Source organism: Oncorhynchus nerka, linkage group LG8 (genome assembly GCF_034236695.1).
Source record: "Oncorhynchus nerka isolate Pitt River linkage group LG8, Oner_Uvic_2.0, whole genome shotgun sequence".
In the NCBI taxonomy this organism is placed as follows: domain Eukaryota; kingdom Metazoa; phylum Chordata; class Actinopteri; order Salmoniformes; family Salmonidae; genus Oncorhynchus; species Oncorhynchus nerka.
Window position 1 is genome coordinate 23050522 of NC_088403.1, and position 20225 is coordinate 23070746.

The 20225-nt window shown below is 41.5% G+C and overlaps 1 protein-coding gene across 1 annotated transcript; it reads left to right on the plus strand.

The window, feature by feature from the left end:
* Positions 1-224: 224 nt before the first annotated feature.
* LOC115132967 (sodium-coupled neutral amino acid symporter 2-like) lies at positions 225-11556 on the plus strand. Its single transcript, XM_029665722.2, has 15 exons — positions 225-534; positions 1745-1870; positions 2054-2135; positions 2248-2363; positions 5433-5599; positions 5881-5956; positions 6589-6671; positions 6974-7032; positions 7556-7726; positions 7906-7985; positions 8128-8228; positions 8874-8998; positions 9122-9266; positions 9376-9473; positions 9627-11556. The coding sequence occupies exons 2-15, from the start codon at positions 1746-1748 to the stop codon at positions 9729-9731; spliced, it is 1533 nt and encodes a 510-aa protein (XP_029521582.1). The 5' UTR covers positions 225-534; position 1745; the 3' UTR covers positions 9732-11556.
* The last annotated feature ends 8669 nt before the right edge of the window (positions 11557-20225 follow it).

Sequence of the window (20225 nt, forward strand, 5' to 3'; positions counted from 1 at the left end):
CATGATCTGAATTCAACTTTTTCCATGAGCAGAAATCAAGAAAGTCGAATGCACATTGTGAAGGGCATTCAGAACCATCCCCTTTACTGGACCGTGTGTTTGTACACAAACCGCGTCATTCATTCTGGCGTGTGTGAAGTCTATGCCTGTCGCCAAGGCAAAAAGCCACTCCCCTTCCTCCTCGAGCTGATGCAACGCTGGATAGATATAAAGGTGCAGACAAACCCCACCTCGTTTAGAACAACGTAAATTCAAGTTGCGTATCACATCGTTGGCAATTTGATTTATATAACATCTTAAAATTGATCTTTTAAGCTATTCTTATACAATTGTATCCACATTGTAAGTTATTTTCCTATTTAATTGGGACAATTGAATTGTATCTTAGATACATTTATTGTTACTGATTAAAACTTCAAGGATAAATAGTTTCTAGTAGAATATTGGAGACATTCAACGGTGAAGGAATTGTTTCAAATTAAAATTGAAAAGGATCGCTACTTTTTCATAGGGATTTTATTCGTTTTCTCAAAGGTAAGATTCTGTCTGCGCCGCATCTTTTACTGTCTTCCGGGAAATATGATGGGTTGCCGGGTGTAGGCTAATTAACTTGTAATTCTCTATAAACTATACATTGTAATTTACAATTCTATAGGCCTAGTAAATGGATGTATTGTTAATAATTAAGTCTATTCTATTTGAAAATGGGTTAAATAATTAGCCTATATATTGTGTATTGAAATAGCGGGCCGATGTATTTCATCTCTTGCAGGTTATTTCCCTAGTCAATTAGCCAAGATCAATTAGGCGCAAATATCAGATTTATTAGGTTATAGATGTGTTGTTTCTGTATTCTTTATAATATTTATGATGCTATGCTATAGGCCTAGGCTACACAGCGCAATGGGCCAGACTCACAAGGAGATAAATAAGTAGCACTGACGCTGTAGGCTAGTGGGCTATATTATTTACAGAGGAATGTCGGGGCGGTAACCAAGAAAGGAATGTAATGGATTTGATGGTTGAGTCTTTCCCTTATTTAGGATAGTTGTAAATAAAAGACATCAATGTCCAAGAAATGATGCAACCCAAATGAATGCCTGTAAGCTACAGCTGAGGATATCTAAAAGAGATATAGGACTACAGCTCTGCGCAAAATGGTGCCATGCCCATAATAGACAAGCACGTGCCTTTTGTTTCCATCAGTCAGTCATGGAAGAAATCTTATTAAATGGAGCCCAAAATCGAATTATTGAACAGTCCCATGCCTATAATGTTTTAGATTAGGCTGTGCTCTATCATTTAAAACCCTAAACTAATAACATGATCTCACATTCTGTTTGAATAAACGGGATTTGTTAGTTACATTTATCGGCCTATTACAATGTCCTTCTTATTTAACACGTTGAAATTGGAGATCAGAAGACTTGCGCAATGCTTTTGTCATTCATATTGGGAATGTGACGCTGCGCTGATGTGGATAGACGCGGGTGCCGGGCGGCTGGTATTTTTCCACTGGCTCCCGGGATGAGTCAACCCCCCTTCGTCTGGTCACATGACTTCAGATTTATGAGGTAGCTGCAGCGCATTGAGTAGCCTAGTCTCTCCCTTTCTAATATTGATTATTCAACGTCCCTGGTAGAACTCACGGTCATATGAAAGAAGAGAGTTAGAATGGCACAGGCAAGAAGTTCACAAATAAACACAAATGTATTCAAGGTTTTCCATTTGTTTATTTTTATAGCATGAAACAGGCCACTGCAAAAACAGAGATGAGCCGCTTCAACATTTCCCCGGATGAGGATAGCAGTGTCAGTTCCAATAGTCATGAATACAGTTCCTGTCCAACCAAGAAGGTTCCCATTGACAGGTGAGGCACTGCAGCCTGCTGGGTCTGAAGATGCCCTGCAGTAGACTTATGCCTGTGTTTCTAACCGCAGAAATGTCATCAACTTGCTTATTTTTGTAGGACTTGTATTATGTTTGTTTTAAAGGCTGAATTGGAATGGGATTAATCCATTAAATAAATGCTTTATGCGTGTTTGATTTCCAGTCAATATCCCGATATGGATGCGGAGAGTCAAAACTTCCTTCCAGACTACCACCTGGACAAGAAGAAGTATGAAACGGATTATGTAAGTGCTGTCCTGATAACATATAGGTTACCCAATTTGAGCCTTATGGTTTACTGTGCATTTATTTGAGTTTTTTTTTCTAACTGGGTATATTTGACTTTATTCCCAACAGCATCCGGGCACCGCCTCTTTCGGGATGTCAGTCTTCAACCTGGGCAATGCTATTATGGGCAGTGGCATCCTTGCTCTCTCCTATGCCATGGCCAACACTGGCATTGCACTCTTTGTGTGAGTACTGTTCCAGTGTTCCTGTATGCCAATGTCAGACTTGGGTTTCATTGAAATCAATTGCAGATTATTTCTACATCTGCATTGCTTGCTGTTTGGGGTTTTAGGCTGGGTTTCTGTATAAGCAGTTAGTGACAGCTGCTGATGTAAAAAGGGCTTTATAAATACATTTGATTAATGAAGGAAAACTGCACTGCGGGTTCAATCAGAATGTTCACACCCTGTCATCCAATGGCAACGTCCGCAGCTTGCAAGGTGTGACGAAGAGCTAGTGGTGTCTGTTTTAAAGAGGTTAACACCAATGATATATCCCAGGATTGCTGAAGCCACCGGTCGGTCATATCGGCAGTCCCCAGAAGGAGTAGTCCTCTATAGGAATGAATGGAATTCTATAGTATTTTAATACACATTTTCAAGCACAAAATTACATGTATTTAAGTATTTTGTTGTTGTAGTGGGTACAGTAACATTAGTACTTTCAAAAAATGATACTTTATGGAAAAACATTGTAAAGAATTTTTATTTTTTATGTTTAGCTCACATTTCGATTATGCATTTTGGTGTCAGTAAACTAATAAATGTGGCAAAAACAAATGTACACATTAATACATTTTTATTTTATAGCTACCAAAATATTTTTTACAATGGTGGAGGGTGGTGCCAAGATGAAGGCGCAGTGGCTTCAAAACAGCACTCCCTGTCAGTCAACTAGTGTATATATAAATAATTGGAATGAAAATACACTTCCACAATTGAAATGGGGCTCAGCTTTATGAATCTGGCAAGTAGGTAGTAGGAATTAGGAGTGGCAGGTAGCCTAGCGGCTAAGCGGGTTGGGCCAATAACCCAAAGTGTGCTTGTTCGAGTCCCTGGGTGAAAAATCTGTCGACGTGCTCTTGAGCAAGACAATTAACCCTAATTGCTCCTGTAAGTCGCTTTGGATAAGAGCGTCCGCTAAATAACTAAAATGCAAGTCAACATCACATTGAATAGAATATAATATAGAATATCACTGTATGTTGCTAGTGTGGAAGATGGTTTGTGGAACTGTCTTGAGTCTGAATGCACTCAGTCATATCAGAGACAATACAGCACATTCTAAACTTGGCAGTGTGATATACCACCAGGTAGAGCACAACAAGGTCACACATCTCAATATCTACCAATGTGAGGCATAGATACTGTACATACAACCTGAGCACAGCATTTCTCCACAGTCTACTGGAGATGTGTCCTTGTCTAAGACAACCCTGGATAACCCTGAAGGGAGTTCGAGTAGGCTGGTGAGATCAAAGCTTATGCTACCGCAGGGCACGGTAGCTAGTAGCCACGCAGGCCAGTGTTTACGAACAGTGGGCGTATGAGTGTGAGCGCTGGGGTTGGGTGTGTGGCGCATTAGCATCAGGGCCTTTCATGTGGGCCAGTCACTCAAAGCCGGGGGGAAGCCGCTTAGCAGCGCTAATCTTTCTGCGAGGGGGCCAGAGATATATAAAGGTGTAAGGTACGGGAAACGGGCCTCGCATGAGATCATTCCAGTAGACTCTTCTTCTTCTCGCCATTACACTCATTACACGTCATTTCGAACGACCTTTAACCTAAATCCAATGACATGGTGTCATTTTTTTTGTTGATTTCACGTTAGTTGACAAATCAACCAAATGTAAATCAAAACTAGATGTTGAAATGACTTCTGTGCCCATTGGGTAGCCAGTTTGAAGGGCCACTTGCTCCAACAGCTTATGAATATGAATTATGAATATAATACCTCTGATTATTAGTGTAGCTTTGTGAAGTAGGAGAAATTCTGTAAAATATATAAACCATACTGAAAAACCTTTATTGATTTGGCTTATGCATTTCCGTAACATACCTTCTTCAGGGTATAAAAGCTTTTGTGTATTTTCACAAAGGCCTCTGTTTAAAAAAGATCTTTGTTTGCAAAAGGTTTCCACACCATGGGACTTGCAAACACTTCACTGTTGGGTAGATTCAGTATTTACAGAGTGAAAACAATTACCTTGGGGTCATCTACGGTATATTTGATGAGTCAGTGAAGTGCATATGACGTGATGAGATGTAGACTAAACTATTATGGGCAGAAGTGTAAATGGTGACAAGTAAATCTTGGCCATGTTCTGTTATAATCTCCACCCGGCACAGCCAGAAGAGGACTGGCCACCCCTCATAGCCTGGTTTCTCTCTAGGTTTTTTCCTAGGTTCTGGCCTTTCTAGGGAGTTTTTCCTAGCCACAGTGCTTCTACATCTGCATTGCTTGCTGTTTGGGGTTTTAGGCTGGGTTTCTGTACAGCACTCTGAGATATCAGCTGATGTAAGAAGGGCTTTATAAATACATTTGATTTGAAGTAGCCGAGTCGACAGAGCTGTGCTCGGATATAGTTGAGTAATCGTCTCTATACCACTGTGTTGTGGTTCTGAAGTTGTGTGAGTGAAATGATTTGCACAAAGCCTTCATAACGTGAACCTAGCTCATATCTCTTCGAGAATTTTTCTCAGTGGCACAATTTCTACTATTAATACAGTGAGTCAGTGTTAGCTCTGCACAGCTGGAGCCCATTGTCCAATCACATCCCTGTATCTGGATTGTGCATAGCTGTGTTGCATCAAAACTGTCCCCATGACAAGGTCTTTGCAGATCAGCTCACAGACAGAACCTATTGATCCCTGTGTTTGGGTGCTACAGTACAGTAGAGAAGGTCACTTGTATGTCACTTCCCCAGCCTCAACATGGTCAACATGAGATGTGTCCTTGCGATGGTCAGAACACATTTTCCATGTGAATTTAAGCCCTGCGTTGACATTTGGTGTGGTTTGTCTTCACGTTCAGATGGAACCATTGGGAGATCAAGTCAAAATAATAGGTTTGAATTGGGACTGGTGAAATGCACCAAACGGAAACAAAGCTTGTTCTTATCCAATGTGCACTTATCAGTAGTCAACCGTGTTACTAGGTGTCAATGTGGTTAATACCAGTCGATAATAGTCCTTACCAGTCCTTTGGCCTGGTTCCATACCTTTACTCATGATACAATGTTCCTCTTCTCTCCACAGAATTCTCCTGGTGGCTGTGTCCATCTTCTCCCTGTACTCTGTGCACTTGCTTCTAAAGACAGCCAATGAAGGAGGGTCGCTGGTCTATGAACAGCTGGGTTACAAGGCCTTCGGCATGCCCGGGAAACTGGCTGCATCCATCTCCATCACCATGCAGAACATCGGAGGTGAGAACTAAGGACACTTCAATGGTCATTCAGGAAGACCGATCAAAGTCTCATTGAGCCAAATAAACCAAATGGTTCTGTAAATGTTTACAATAAATATAGACTTTCCAATGGAACAAACATCCCTTCTGCGAACCAATAGGCCTATTCATCCTTGGTTAGTGCTACTAGAACATTCTCAGAGATGTCTGTTTTGGAACAAAATAAGGCATGTTTTGATGCAAAGTCACTGATTCACAATATGACTTTGACTAACCGTGACTTTGCTTTTACCTTTGCAGCCATGTCCAGCTACCTCTACATTGTGAAGTACGAGCTGCCGATCGTTATCCAAGCCTTCATGGGAGCTACCAACGGGTAAGCAGCTTTGTCTCTAGATTCTGTGTGTCGGTTGGTGTGTGTGTGTCTTTTAGTCGGCTGTTACTTTGGTTTGACAAATGGCCCATGGTTGTTTTTGAGCGGTCGACCCTCGAGGTGAAGTAGTGACTTTGGTGTCATTCAAAATGGCGGCGGGTTGTTTTTGAGTGCTGCGCTGGGAAGATGTGAAGAGGCCTCTTTGTCCCTCTCAGCAGAGAGGGAGAGGAGGGAGCAGGGACGGTGTGTTGTCGGCGGCCATTCAAAGGGTCCTTTTAGAAGAGCCAGTGCCGCACCGAGACAGACCTCTGGATGAGCTCATTCAGACCAACCAACTGGCCCATCAAACATTCATGTAGTGTTGCCAGCATGTAGCTAGACCACCCTAAGAGCAGGCTGCTATTTATGTGTGCATTGCAGACATTCTGCCATGTTTGTATTTTACAACAACAGTCAAACGAGAAACGAACGCTACAATAGTTTTGATATAGGTCATATTTCTTCACAAAAGCTAGATAAATGTTGGGATATGAATGTAAGTGTGTGTGGGTGTAACTGTGTGTTATTATATTAAACTGTGTGGTGATATGTGTGTACAGTGTATGATGTGTTCTTGTCTCTCCTGTGCGTTCCAGAGAGTGGTATGCGAACGGGGACTATCTTGTGATCTTGGTGTCAGTTGTCATCATCCTGCCACTCTCACTTCTCAGGAACCTTGGTAAGACACAATAGTGTGTGTGGTAAAATGCAGCACTTGTGTAAAATGTTGTGAAAGGGCAGGGGATGGTGACGCACTGTGGCAACGTATGTGTGTAGTAGAGGCCAGAACAGTTTGTTTACATTAGATTCCTTTTTGACTGATAAAGTTAATATATTGCCTTAGAGTACATTCTTATTCATTGTAATACAGTTTTAATATGTTATAACGGATATTACACAGTTGTTAGTATATTTCCTATCTTACATTTCCACAGTATATGAAGTACTCAATAGTTTTCTCTCTCTGTTACCTTACTTCAGGTTACCTTGGTTACACAAGTGGTTTCTCCCTGCTTTGCATGGTGTTCTTCCTGATTGTGGTGAGTCAACATCCTAAACTACTCCGCTGTTGTGGTCTTTACAGTTCAGGTTATTGTAGTGAATGGCTCACTTATAGATATGATATCTTAATTTTATAACTCTGTTATCGTAGATAATGTTCCTGCACAGTAGGAAATGCAAATTGTAGTGTGTTTAAGGTTTAAAGCGGCTTCTAAAGTTAGTCATTTCCACTTTAATACTGTCAATCTTGATTTATCCTAACTAAAATGTATCAACCACATTTCCATTAATTATAATCCATACAATAATTCACATTTCCTGTCGCTGCAGGACTATTTTCCTGCAGTGAGAAACTGGTCAAATTAAGATAGAACACCCGAATAACTGTGACACATTGGTTTACAATTCAGACCTGCTCACACTAGCCGGACCATGAGCAAGCATTCTAAAAGTAATGAGTTTTAATCTGTAGTAGTTATAATATTGGCAATTAGCAATGTATGTAGCCAATAGTCTGTACCTTTTGTATGGGAGTCTAAATGGGCTTGGTTTCTTTTCCAGGTGATCTATAAGAAGTTCCAGATACCGTGCCCTTACATCCCTAACATGGACGTGATACTGAACGAGACGGTTAGCAAGGTCCTGAACAACACGGTGGGCTTCCTCAACACCACCGCCGTCGTCTACAACGAGGACGTCTGCACACCCAAATACTTTGTCTTCAACTCTCAGGTGAGAAATGGACAGATATGTTGAGTGGTAAATCGATAAATAGAAAGAGAACTACTTAATGGATGTCCAAGTGCTTTCGTACTTGTCTTTATGTTTGTTTTTTGTGTGATCTAATGTTTTTTTGTGTCTGTGTGCATGTGTCAAATGTCTTAACGGTCTTGTCTAACTCTCTCCTTCAGACTGTGTATGCTGTTCCTATCCTGACGTTCGCCTTTGTCTGCCACCCCGCCGTCCTGCCCATGTACGAGGAGCTTAAAGAGTGAGTCTATCGCTGTTTACCCAGCTGCCACGTTGTCAAGGCTACACACACACACACAGAGTTTATAGCTGTAGTACTTGTGAAGGAAGAAAGAGAAAAGAACAGTGGTTCTGTGTTGTCTCAACCTCCTCTTCTTTCCCAGTCGTTCCCGTAGAAAGATGCAGGGCGTGGCCAACGTGTCTTTCCTGGCCATGTTCATCATGTACCTGCTGGCTGCTCTCTTCGGATATCTGACCTTCAACGGTGAGCCACCCCCGCCCCTCTTAGAAACATATTCATCCATTTTTTAACAGTCGGATACAAAACTAGTTTGAGCAGGAAACAGTCCGTTTTGGGCTCATTTACAACCAGTTGTTATGCAAGTACTGTCCCCCATGAGAAAACAAGACACAGAATCATCTGTCCAATACACCAATGATCCTGTATATTTGTTATGGCAAGGACATCGCAGCAGGTGTCCAGCCATGTTCCAGACTTCCCTAAAAGTATGACTACGCATTGGCCCTCGTTAGCAAGGACGACATGACGAAAATGAATGAACGAGGGTGTGAAAGTTACGCACAACCTTGAATAATCTAAACTGTATTCCAATTGATCTCTCAATCTCAGTTTGATTTGGCTGGACATGTAACATGCAGGTTACAAAGACATTTCGGAACGAACACCAATAATACAGCTAAATGAGTGAATGTTGGCCGTAGGGGTTATTATAGAGCATTGCTGACCAGGGTTCGATACCCAGTTGGTCACACATGGGCCTATGACTGGATATCTGAATATCTGAAAGGTGTGGACTCATCAGGCTAAGGGAAATGAATTGACTATGTGGCTTTATAAGTGAAAGGAAACAAGCATAAATTAAATGACCGTATTGGATTGGCTTTACAGTGAATGTGGAGCCCGAACTTCTGCACACCTACTCCAAGGTCTACAAGTCTGACGTGATCCTACTCATCGTTCGTCTGGCCGTGCTGACAGCTGTCACCCTGACTGTCCCTGTGGTGCTGTTTCCCGTAAGCCCCACATCTGTCTATCTATCTGTCTGGCTGGCAGTTTGTCTGTCTGTCCATCGTCCATTGTCAAGTTCGGCATTGCCACCATGTTGACCTTGGTCCCCCGTCTCTGTCTCTCTGTAGATCCGCACGTCGGTCAACCAGCTACTGTGTGCCTCCAAGGAGTTCAGCTGGATCCGCCACACCATCATCACCGTGGTTCTGCTGGCCAGCACAAATTGTCTGGTCATCTTCGTCCCCACCATCAGAGACATCTTCGGCTTCATTGGTGAGTGAATGTGTTCAGTTGGTCAGGTGCAGTTCACAGAATCTAGAAGTTGTAATAGAGAAAGAAAAGAGGTGAACATCCCCACTGAGCCTGTCATCTTCCTTCTCAGGTGCATCTGCGGCAGCCATGTTGATCTTCATCCTGCCATCGGCCTTCTATATCAAACTGGTCAAGAAGGAGCCCATGAAGTCTGTGCAGAAAATTGGGGTAAGAAAAACCATGCTCCTTTTTGATCCATGAATTGATGTGTTTGTGGGTGTTGTGGTCTGTGACTCCTGGCAAGGAGCAGCAATCATAGAGTGGAGAAGAAAGCCTTGTTGTGCTAAAAGCCCAACGGTCTCGTCCTCCCTCTCTCTCCAGGCATCCATCTTCCTGTGCAGTGGTTTCTTCGTCATGATCGGCAGCTTGACCCTCATCACCCTTGACTGGATCAACAACGCCTCACAAGCCTCTGACGGACACTAGGATACCTCATCCACCGGGGGGGGGGCACCACACCATCCGCAGCTCAGCCGCTAAACATCTGACCGCTAAGACTGCTACCCAAGAAGAAGAAAATGACCTCACATACAACAATGTTCGGCTTTGAACTCTAAGCAAGAGACTATACCATTCCAATGAGAATGTACTGAACTTTGTACAGTATGCAGTTAAGCCACACAGGTGGTGATTATCTTTTTTTCCTTTCGTTGTGCTTTCTTTGTTTTGTTTCCCGTTTTGGACGTTTTCTCTTTTTTTGTTATTCTGGTACAGTTGAAACATTTGACGGTGCCTCAAACAGGGATGGTGTAGTTGTAGAGTTCCACTGCAGCTCATATTCAGGTACTGCGTGTGAGCTCAGCTTTTTGGGCACGGCGACAACTTTTCTCAACCAGGGCCGCACGCAACCGCGGACCTCCTGGAATCGCAGAACTCATTAGAGGTGGAGAACGGGACAGCAGACTCTACTCGAGGTGAATAATTTAGCGTTCAACTTCTTATTTTTTAAAACATTGCCAAAAAAGGTATTTGTAATATGTGTTTATATATTTAAAAATCACATGTTCAGCACACTCGTGAGGAAATTGTCTGTTCACGGACTACTAGACCGCTTATCAGTATTTGTACCAAGGCTGTGTGACCTAGCTAGTGGTGTCGGCTTAACTTGTAAAATGCTTAGTATGAATCAACGAAACCTGCCTTCTCAAAACCCCACACTGGAAGTTGCAAAAGATCTCTTAGGAGAAATCTCTTTTAAAGAAATGTATTACGCATTATAATGTATTGAAGACCTTGTTCAAATCTTATACAGCGATGACACTACTGCTTGTAGATGGGGCATGCTCCCTGTCAAATCCCTTGGATGCTAAGGGGAGGGGGACGTTACACTTTTTTTCTTTAAGGAAGAATATCTTGAATTTGACCACATGCGTGGTTGTAATGTACCTGTTTACCTTGCAAAAATAGTTTGTTTTCTGACTGTTTTGAGACCGCACATAACCAAACGTCACATCAACGTTACATAATGGCTTCCATGCAGAACTGAGGGAAAGCGGAGGAATGTCGTGTGAGCTGCTCAGTGTATCTGTCAAAATGTCAGTGTTTTTCTAATGGTTGGCAGCTTCTCCTTATTAAACATAACCTTAGTTACAAAAAAATAACGAAATGATTGATAAGGATAGTGTAGAGTTGGCTTGTCACCTCGTCACAAACACGAGGCGAGCGGCTCACTGCTTCCAATGTTAACCTCACACATCATCCAAACTTATTGTCCTGCGATTATTTATGGAAGAACATGAAATCAATGTAATTTTATCTATTTTACTATATTTATATATTGTACATATATGTGTAAATATCTATGAGTTGAACTACTGTATATATGCTCTGTTTTGTTTAACCTTCTATTGGCATTTCACTAAAACTAGAGCTGTAAAAATAGCTGGTGAATTTGGTCTTTATCAATTTACCCCCTATGATTCAGTATGGAGCTGTTCACTTTCATTTCTGGAACCATAGTGAGAGAGTTTTCCCTTTTCCACTTGCTGTAATTCTGAAAGACCATGTTTAAAGTGGAACCTACCAAAACATAGTGGCAGTGGTCTTTGTGTAACACACTTCACACTTGTTCTATTTGTGACCCTGATAACCTGTTCTCTCATGCTTTATGCACGTCTTGGTTAGAGAGTATGTGAGCCATCTCTTGACCTCAGGAGCAGAGGGCATCGCCCACCAGTGTTACACTCTTGTTTCAATGAAACACTATGTACATCATGTAATTATTGTCAAAATAAAGTCAAAGATAATCCCACACATTGTCGGGTCTTTATTGTGTCAGTTCTATTTTGCAGACCAGCTGATTGTGGTGTGGTTTTACAGGGAGCCCACCGTATGTTGGGAAAGTGATGGCAACTCCTGAGACAAAGAACTGTAACCCCCTCAATTTTAATTAATAAACTGCACAAAAACACAAACAATTTCAGGAGAGAATATTACATTGTCTAAATATTGTGGTGGGAAATGATGCATTTTTCAAATGTTGGCATGAATGAGATGTATAGTCCAGAATCATAAATCCACCAGTGTTTGGACATTGTGATCAAATGATGAATATGAGGTGACAGGAAGACACAACCTTATTCTAGACATGATGTTAAAGTAGTGCTGTTGATTGGATTTGAACAGCCAAAGATGTGTAAGACACATCTTTACTCTGCCTTGCTGAAATAAATAAAAGCACAACTCATGCAAATGACCTCATTAACCACGTTTCCATCCACCCTATGAAAAAAAATCACGACAGCTGTGATGGAAACAGGAAGCTTCGATGCAATTTTATAAATGTTGAGAGAGATCATTTGTTTATTCGACATGGTGGAATCTTTTTGCGTCTTTAAATTCAATTATGCGAGAAAAGGCAGTGGAAACGAATTCACGCGCAAATATTGATGTAATAACAATCATTCACTGAACTATAAACCTCAACTAAATCTTGTAATGAATAATATTGAAATTTAGAAAGTTAAGGAGACTAAACTGCTTGGTGTAACCCAGGAGGGTAAACTGTCATGGTCAAAACATATTGATGCAACGGTAGCTAAAATGGGAAGAGGTCTGTCCGTATTAAAGCGCTGCTCTGCTTTCTTGACACCACTATCAACAAAACAAGTCCTACAGGCCCTAGTTTGGTCATACCTGGACTACTGTCCAGTCATATGGTCAAGTGCCACAAGAGGGCCATAGGCAAATTACAATTGGCCCAGAACAGAGTGGCACGGCTGGCCCTTAAATGTACACGGAGAGCTAACATTAGTAATATGCATGTCAATCTCTCCTGGCTCAAAATAGAGGAGAGATTGACTTCATCGCTTGTATTTGTGAGAAGTATTGACATGTTGAATGCACTGAGCTGTCTGTTTAAATGACCAGCACACAGCTCAGACACCCATGCATACCCCACAAGACATGCCACCAGAGGCTTCTTCACGGTCCCCAAGGCAAGAACAGACTATGAGAAACGCACAGTGCTACATAGAGCCATGACTAACTACATGGAACTCCATTCCACATCAAGTAACTCATGCAAGCAGTATAATCTGATTTTACAAAAATCTGATTAAACTACACTTTATGGAACAGCGCGGACTGTGAAGAGCCACACACACACACAGACACAAGCATATACACACACACGCTAACACAAGTACTCTACACACATTATGTATTGATTTTGTATTGTAGATGTGTTGTAGTGGTGTGTGTGTGTGTATTAATGTGTGTATATATAAATTCCCGTAATATTGCTGCAGCAGCGAATGGGTATCTATAATAAAATACATATATTGAAATCAACCTGGAGTCACGCGATGACATGAGTAGTCATCCCGCTATGAAATAAATTATGATGAACTTTACAGGGTGGTGAAAGTGCACGGACCGGTATGAGTTTGAGGCTCCTTTCCAATAAATATCGAGGGTCTTATTCTGGTGACATGATGAACTGCTGTTTGACAAATTAAAAAATTGTCGCGTTTATCTATGTATTGTAGACTAACCTACCCGCACAGTATCTGCGAGCTGTTTAGCGAAAGGGCATGTGCCAATGTAACAGTATTGCCCCTACCTGGGCTCGAACCAGGGACCCTCTGCACACATCGACAATAGCCACCCTCGAAGCATCGTTACCCATCGCTCCACAAAATCCGAGGGACGACACGGATTGAAACGCTATTACCGCGCACACCGCAAACTAGCTAGCCATTTCACACCAATACCAGACTAGGCACATTTGCTATTTAACGCAACACTTTTTGTGTAAAAACTATTGGTATAGATGAAAATGGATAGAAACACATTGAACAGTACATTTTTATTCGGTACATGAAAACTTAAGCAAAAAATAAATAAATTGTGTGCACTATGTCAACACGCACTGATTTTTATCAGCAAGGAATCCGTTTGGTGGAAACACCACCGGTGGGAAAATCGCATATTTTATTTATGCGTATTTTTTAAATATTCCCATGAAAATCTGTCGCCAATTGGATGGAAACCTATCTATTTGAAGTGATTTCTGTAAATGAAACTAAATCACTGTGACAGTCAAGTGGGGTCAACCACAAGGCCATACGATCAAACCCAATTCCCCCCCTCTGCACTCTCTCTTCATATTAGCAATTTGATGATGCAAAGATGTTAAATCAAATTAAAAGAAAAAAACCTTCACTGATGTAAATAGTTTATAGTATGGGGAAAGGAAATATGATTAAAATAATTGATCCAATCATATTATTAAGTGATTTATTTACAATTTAAGAAGCGTGGTTTGAGCTACTGTGGCCCCCATTTTAGATATGCCATCTTGTCAGCAGATTTGTCACCGGTGTTACATCCCTGGTGTTACCAGTGACTTGACATTAACACCAGTGAAAATCAATCACACTGTAACTTTTTATATCAACATAAGGTTTTATACTGTTTCAATATTGTGATTTGTATGGCTTTCCTTTTGATAGATACAGCTAATTAAAAAGTAAGTGCTGCGGAAAAGCAAAGGCTCTACAGAGAGCGCAGGGATGCTGCCCAGACCGCAGAGCAGCCGGCATTACAAAAACAACTTACTTATTTAAAGGATTTAGAGAGTCAAAAAAGAAAGAGAGTGAATGATCTCACAGAAAGAGGAACAAGACAGTAGCGAAAGCAATGTCGGGTCAGTCAGAGAAACACAGAGAGATGTTGAGAGCAGGAGAGAGAGAGAGCACTTCTTTTGCAGGGAAACCCCTTTTTGGGTGGTGACACCGCAGGAGAGAGACTGAGAAACTTGCCAGTGCAAGACTCCTGAGAACATGCAGTTTACAATGGATAAAATGCACAAACTTGGTCTTTCACAGTCCAGCAACCTGGAGGAGATTGCAGATAGCACAGTTTGTAACAATTCAAAGGCACAAGCCAAGAATGTGAATACTCCACCGGCTAGACAGAAATCCAATGAAGAGGTAGAGTGGTGGGCTCACTGAAGTGGACAACTGACCTTGGTCCACCATGTGAAAGACGAAGGATGCAATGTCTTTCGATGAGGAGGTAAGGGACTCTGGCACTCAAATAGAGTTATATTATGTTAGTGAGGAAGAAGTGGAAAGTAAGGCACAGACGATTTATGGAGTAACCATAAAAGGAACCATACGAATGCACCAGGTTCTGAGTAATCGCGCCTGGCATCCTAAAATACAAAGACATAAGTCGTCTCTGCCATGCAGCGCAAAGCATGTGGGATTGCCCATGTCATGGACTCCAAGAAATCACTCTCCCGACAGTGTCACTCTCCCGACAGGGGTGCATTGTGAACCACGATGAACCACCATACCCTGGGGTTATACTGGAGGTCAAAGAACATAATGTCAAAGTTAAGTGCATGCACATGGAATGAAGTCAACAAGTTCTTCTGGTCAAGCCCAAGAGATGATAACAACTGGTATGGGGATGACCACATTGTGTGTCTGATGCCAAAGCCAATGCCAGTGAACAAAAGATCAGCGCAGATTGGCCACAGTATCTGGAAGTACTTGGAGGAGCACCTGAATGTGTGAAAGTGGAAGATGTGAACTGGCTCCCAGAGAAGAAGGCGTCAGTGGTTAGAAAGCAAGGGAGACTGGCTGGGAGATGCTAATAGATGGATGTGATACAATAACATGGCAAAGACAAACATATGGACAAACTTTTCTAAAGACAAACAAATCTCAAGTAAAAGTGAAGTTAGTATGGGAAATAATTAGTACAGGAAAAGTTAGTACAGGAAATAGACCTGTTCCATGAACATGTTTTACTGCGTACAATATGTCTATATCCGTGCTTTTGGGAAAAGTTAGTCTTAGTTTACATTCAATGTTGTGTTTCTACAGTTCTAATATACATATTTTATGTTTGTACGACAATGTGTTAGGGAATACATTTGAGGCAATAGGCTTAATCTTTTGGTCTTAATCTTTGACCAATAACATTAATTTTATTGTCCATATAAAATCAACACATTCTAACATGATTTATATATTTTTTTAAATGACTAAATTGATCAAATTTGTATGAAATAATTTATATGTTAATGTCAATGGTTTCACATCGTGTCACTGGTGTTACTGCATGGATACTTGTGTTCTGGCATCAGAGTTGCCCATTTTCATAGAATATGTTAATCTTTATCTACCCAACTGCTGCTGCATTCATTAGTAAGATTTTAAGGATCTGATAATCCAATTTTGATGACCCAACTTCAATTATTTCTGATGTTACAACACAAAACACGTGGTAGAAATATAAAAATGTCACACAATAGAACTTTCTACATACAGGCTTAAAGTTAATTATTACAAATCTATTACAATGTATTAATATTTGCATTAACCTTTTGTCTTTACATTTACATTTAACATTTAAGTCATTTAGCAGACGCTCTTATCCAGAGCGACTTACAAATTGGTGCTTTCACCTTATGACATCCAGTGGAACAGCCACTTTACAATAGTGCATCTAGGTCTTTTAAGGGGGGAGGGGGAGAAGGATTACTTTATCCTATCCTAGGTATTCCTTAAAGAGGTGGGGTTTCAGGTGTCTCCGGAAGGTGGTGATTGACTCCGCTGTCCTGGCGTCGTGAGGGAGTTTGTTCCACCATTGGGGGGCCAGAGCAGCGAACAGTTTTGACTGGGCTGAGCGGGAACTGTACTTCCTCAGTGGTAGGGAGGCGAGCAGGCCAGAGGTGGATGAACGCAGTGCCCTTGTTTGGGTGTAGGGCCTGATCAGAGCCTGGAGGTAGTGAGGCCGTTCCCCTCACAGCTCCGTAGGCAAGCACCATGGTCTTGTAGCGGATGCGAGCTTCAACTGGAAGCCAGTGGAGAGAGCGGAGGAGCGGGGTGACGTGAGAGAACTTGGGAAGGTTGAACACCAGACGGGCTGCGGCGTTCTGGATGAGTTGTAGGGGTTTAATGGCACAGGCAGGGAGCCCAGCCAACAAGTTGCAGTAATCCAGACGGGAGATGACAAGTGCCTGGATTAGGACCTGCGCCGCTTCCTGTGTGAGGCAGAGTCGTACTCTGCGGATGTTTAGAGCATGAACCTACAGGAACGGGCCACCGCCTTGATGTTATTTGAGAACGACAGGGTGTTGTCCAGGATCACGCCAAGGTTCTTAGCGCTCTGGGACGAGGACACAATGGAGTTGTCAACCGTGATGGCGAGATCATGGAACGGGCAGTCCTTCCCGGGAGGAAGAGCAGCTCCGTCTTGCCGAGGTTCAGCTTGAGGTGATGATCCGTCATCCACACTGATATGTCTGCCAGACATGCAGAGATGCGATTCGCCACCTGGTCGTCAGAAGGGGAAAGGAGAAAATTAATTGTGTGTCGTCTGCATAGCAATGATAGGAGAGACCATGTGAGGTTATGACAGAGCCAAGTGACTTGGTGTATAGCGAGAATAGGAGAGGGCCTAGAACAGAGCCCTGGGGGACACCAGTGGTGAGAGCACGTGGTGAGAGACGGATTCTCGCCACGCCACCTGGTAGGAGCGACCTGTCAGGTAGGACGCAAAGCGTGGGCCGCGCCGGAGATGCCCAACTCGGAGAGGGTGGAGAGGAGGATCTGATGGTTCACAGTATCGAAGGCAGCCGATAGGTCTAGAAGGATGAGAGCAGAGGAGAGAGAGTTAGCTTTAGCAGTGCGGAGCGCCTCCGTGATACAGAGAAGAGCAGTCTCAGTTGATTATCTATGCAAATTAAAATGTGAAATTACATTCAGGAAAGCCTGAATTGTCATCTAAAATATAGGGAGCACCAGCGACGACAAGGCAGCACTAGCATGTTTTTATGTTATGTATTACAGATATTAAATGTAATTAAACAGGCATGCATGTTGATTTACAATGGGTTAACTATTATCTGACAAAATTTTATTTACAAAAAAAAATTTGCTCTTCAAAATCCACCATTTCCGTAGAATCACCCACATAGCCTACATGATGAGATTGTTATTATGATGGACAAAAGAGCGAGATTATTTTTGTCAAATGGAAGCCAAAAATCAATCATCATGTCACAAGAATAAATCCCTCGATATTTACTGGAAAGGAGTATCAGTCATCAACGTTAATAATAATTAATTCAAATCTGTAACCTGATTTCTTTCCCGACGAGTCTTAATGGGAGGACCATACATGTCATCGCGTGACTCTCCAAGTTTACTTCGATATGTTTATTAAGCATATCAATATTTGCGCAAAAAAAGTGTTTCCACTGACGTTTTCGCATAATTAATCCCCCCCCCAAAAAAAATCCCACCTTGTCCAGTGTATTTTTTGCCGACATTTGGAATTTTTACCGAAAAATGATGTTTCCATCTAGCCTGTCATGACATTTTTATCATGTACTTTACTCGCATAAAAAGGTTGGATGGAAACCTGGTGCATGTCATAAGAGAAAAACGGCAGATGCGCAACCAAATTCCTGAAATTGCACCTGGCGTATTCTACAATTTTTACTAGATTGAGACCCCGGCCTAAGCAACCGTTTATGTCGCTTATAACTGGAAAAGGCCCTGATTGCCAATGTTCTGTTGATTGTCCTGTTAACTGTTCATATCTTTTCTATGAAATGGTGGGTTGATTTAAAAAAAACTGACGATGGTTTTGACAAGCTTGCCCTGCTGGTGAAACTAGTGAAGGACATTTTCATGGCTGCGATCCCCGTACAGGGATCAACATCAGGGGAAATTTCAGACGTCGTGTTACAACGTCATAACATTAAACATTCTTGAAAATGCAAGTGTCTTACATCCTTCAAAAGATTAGGATCTTGGTAATCAAACTACGTTTTCCGATTTAAAATAGCTATTACAGAGAACAAATACTGTGCTTTTGTTTGAGAAGAGCAATCAACAACAAATCATTTTCCGCCATGACAGTTTTTACACATTCACATCTGAAGGTAAAATTATGACTTACATTCTGATATCTTGCTCTTATTTATCTTCCTGAGGGTCCCAGTGATCAAATGAAGTGCCATTGTTATAGCCTAAATCGAAAAACATTTTGTAACCCGTTTGTGCCGTGAATTCCATTTCTATCAATTTTTTACAGAGCATTCGACGTAATTACAAACGGTAAACAATCGTTTATCTAGTCATGGTTGGTTTCAGTGCATTCCTCTGGATGTTTGCAACACAGCCTAACATCATTGTTTTTTTTGCAGGGAGTATTGACCGAAGTGAACTGATCTGAAGACAACGAGCAACGACCAACAACGAGCAACGACCACCTTGCGCACCAATAATTTTAGCGAAGCTTCGTTGATTGACTGTATTTCTGCCCAATGACCACTGATATTCTTGAAATCTAGCTGGGTAGATAACCAATGAGCTGAGGTAAACGCCAGTATGTATTGGTTTTGGACCATCATTCCTTGTTTGTAAATGCATGCGTAACGAACTCCATTCTCGCCTTGACTATCAGAGGAGTTGCTGTTACGCGCAGCACTATTTTGGAAAGTTGCATTTTCAATGATTTCATTGAAGACATCATGGCGAATAAATCAGGAAAAGCGAAGTCTAAAGTGAAAGTGAGACAGATTTTTTGTTTGAGGAATCTTGGAGTGTTATGATTCAAACAGGAGCTGAGGAGCTGTTTCTGCAAGGACAGGACGTACTTCTGGACGGGTAAGTGCTAATGCCGTTTTATGAAATATAAAAATATATATATATATATTTTGCAATTTTCAATTTGTGTGGTTTGTTTGTGTGTGTTGGTTTGTTTGGGTGTGTGTGTATATATATATATATATATTCCATGTCAGATATATATATTTTCCATGTCAGATATATATATTTTCCATTTTTTATTCAAATGGAATGGAGTAGAACAACAAACACACACATCGCCACTGTGCCTGCTACTCCTCTCCATTTCCATATGAAATAGCCATTGGGTGCTGTTCAGAGGAGGGCAGGCCCACATCAATGGCCAGAGTTGAATGGAACAGCACTTCACCTTAGTGACTGTTCCCTCTGCTCTATACAATACATATTTTATGTGATGATAAAAGGCTCATACAAATACAAATATTTTTTAAATGTTTTCTTTCACAGTGATAGCGACTCCGACTATGCACTTGTAGTGTTAAGAGCTGTGTGAAAAGCACCTGAAATTTCAGTCTGTTTTGGTGGGATGGCTACCTTTCAGTTTTCCCCTCCCCACACAAACTTCTCACAGACAGTCCTAGTTAAATTCTTGATTGAGAAATTGCTCTTTGCCAAGGTATTTACATACATTTTCTTACAATTTTTATTGAAAACAACCACAGTAACTGTTACCCAGAAATGATTTGATAGAGAAAACAGCTGCATTGGACCTTTAAAAAATAGAAATTCTGATGTTAAAATTGATGGATGGGGTCAATAACTTTTCCATGTATGACCACAAACACACACACATAGCCAGATA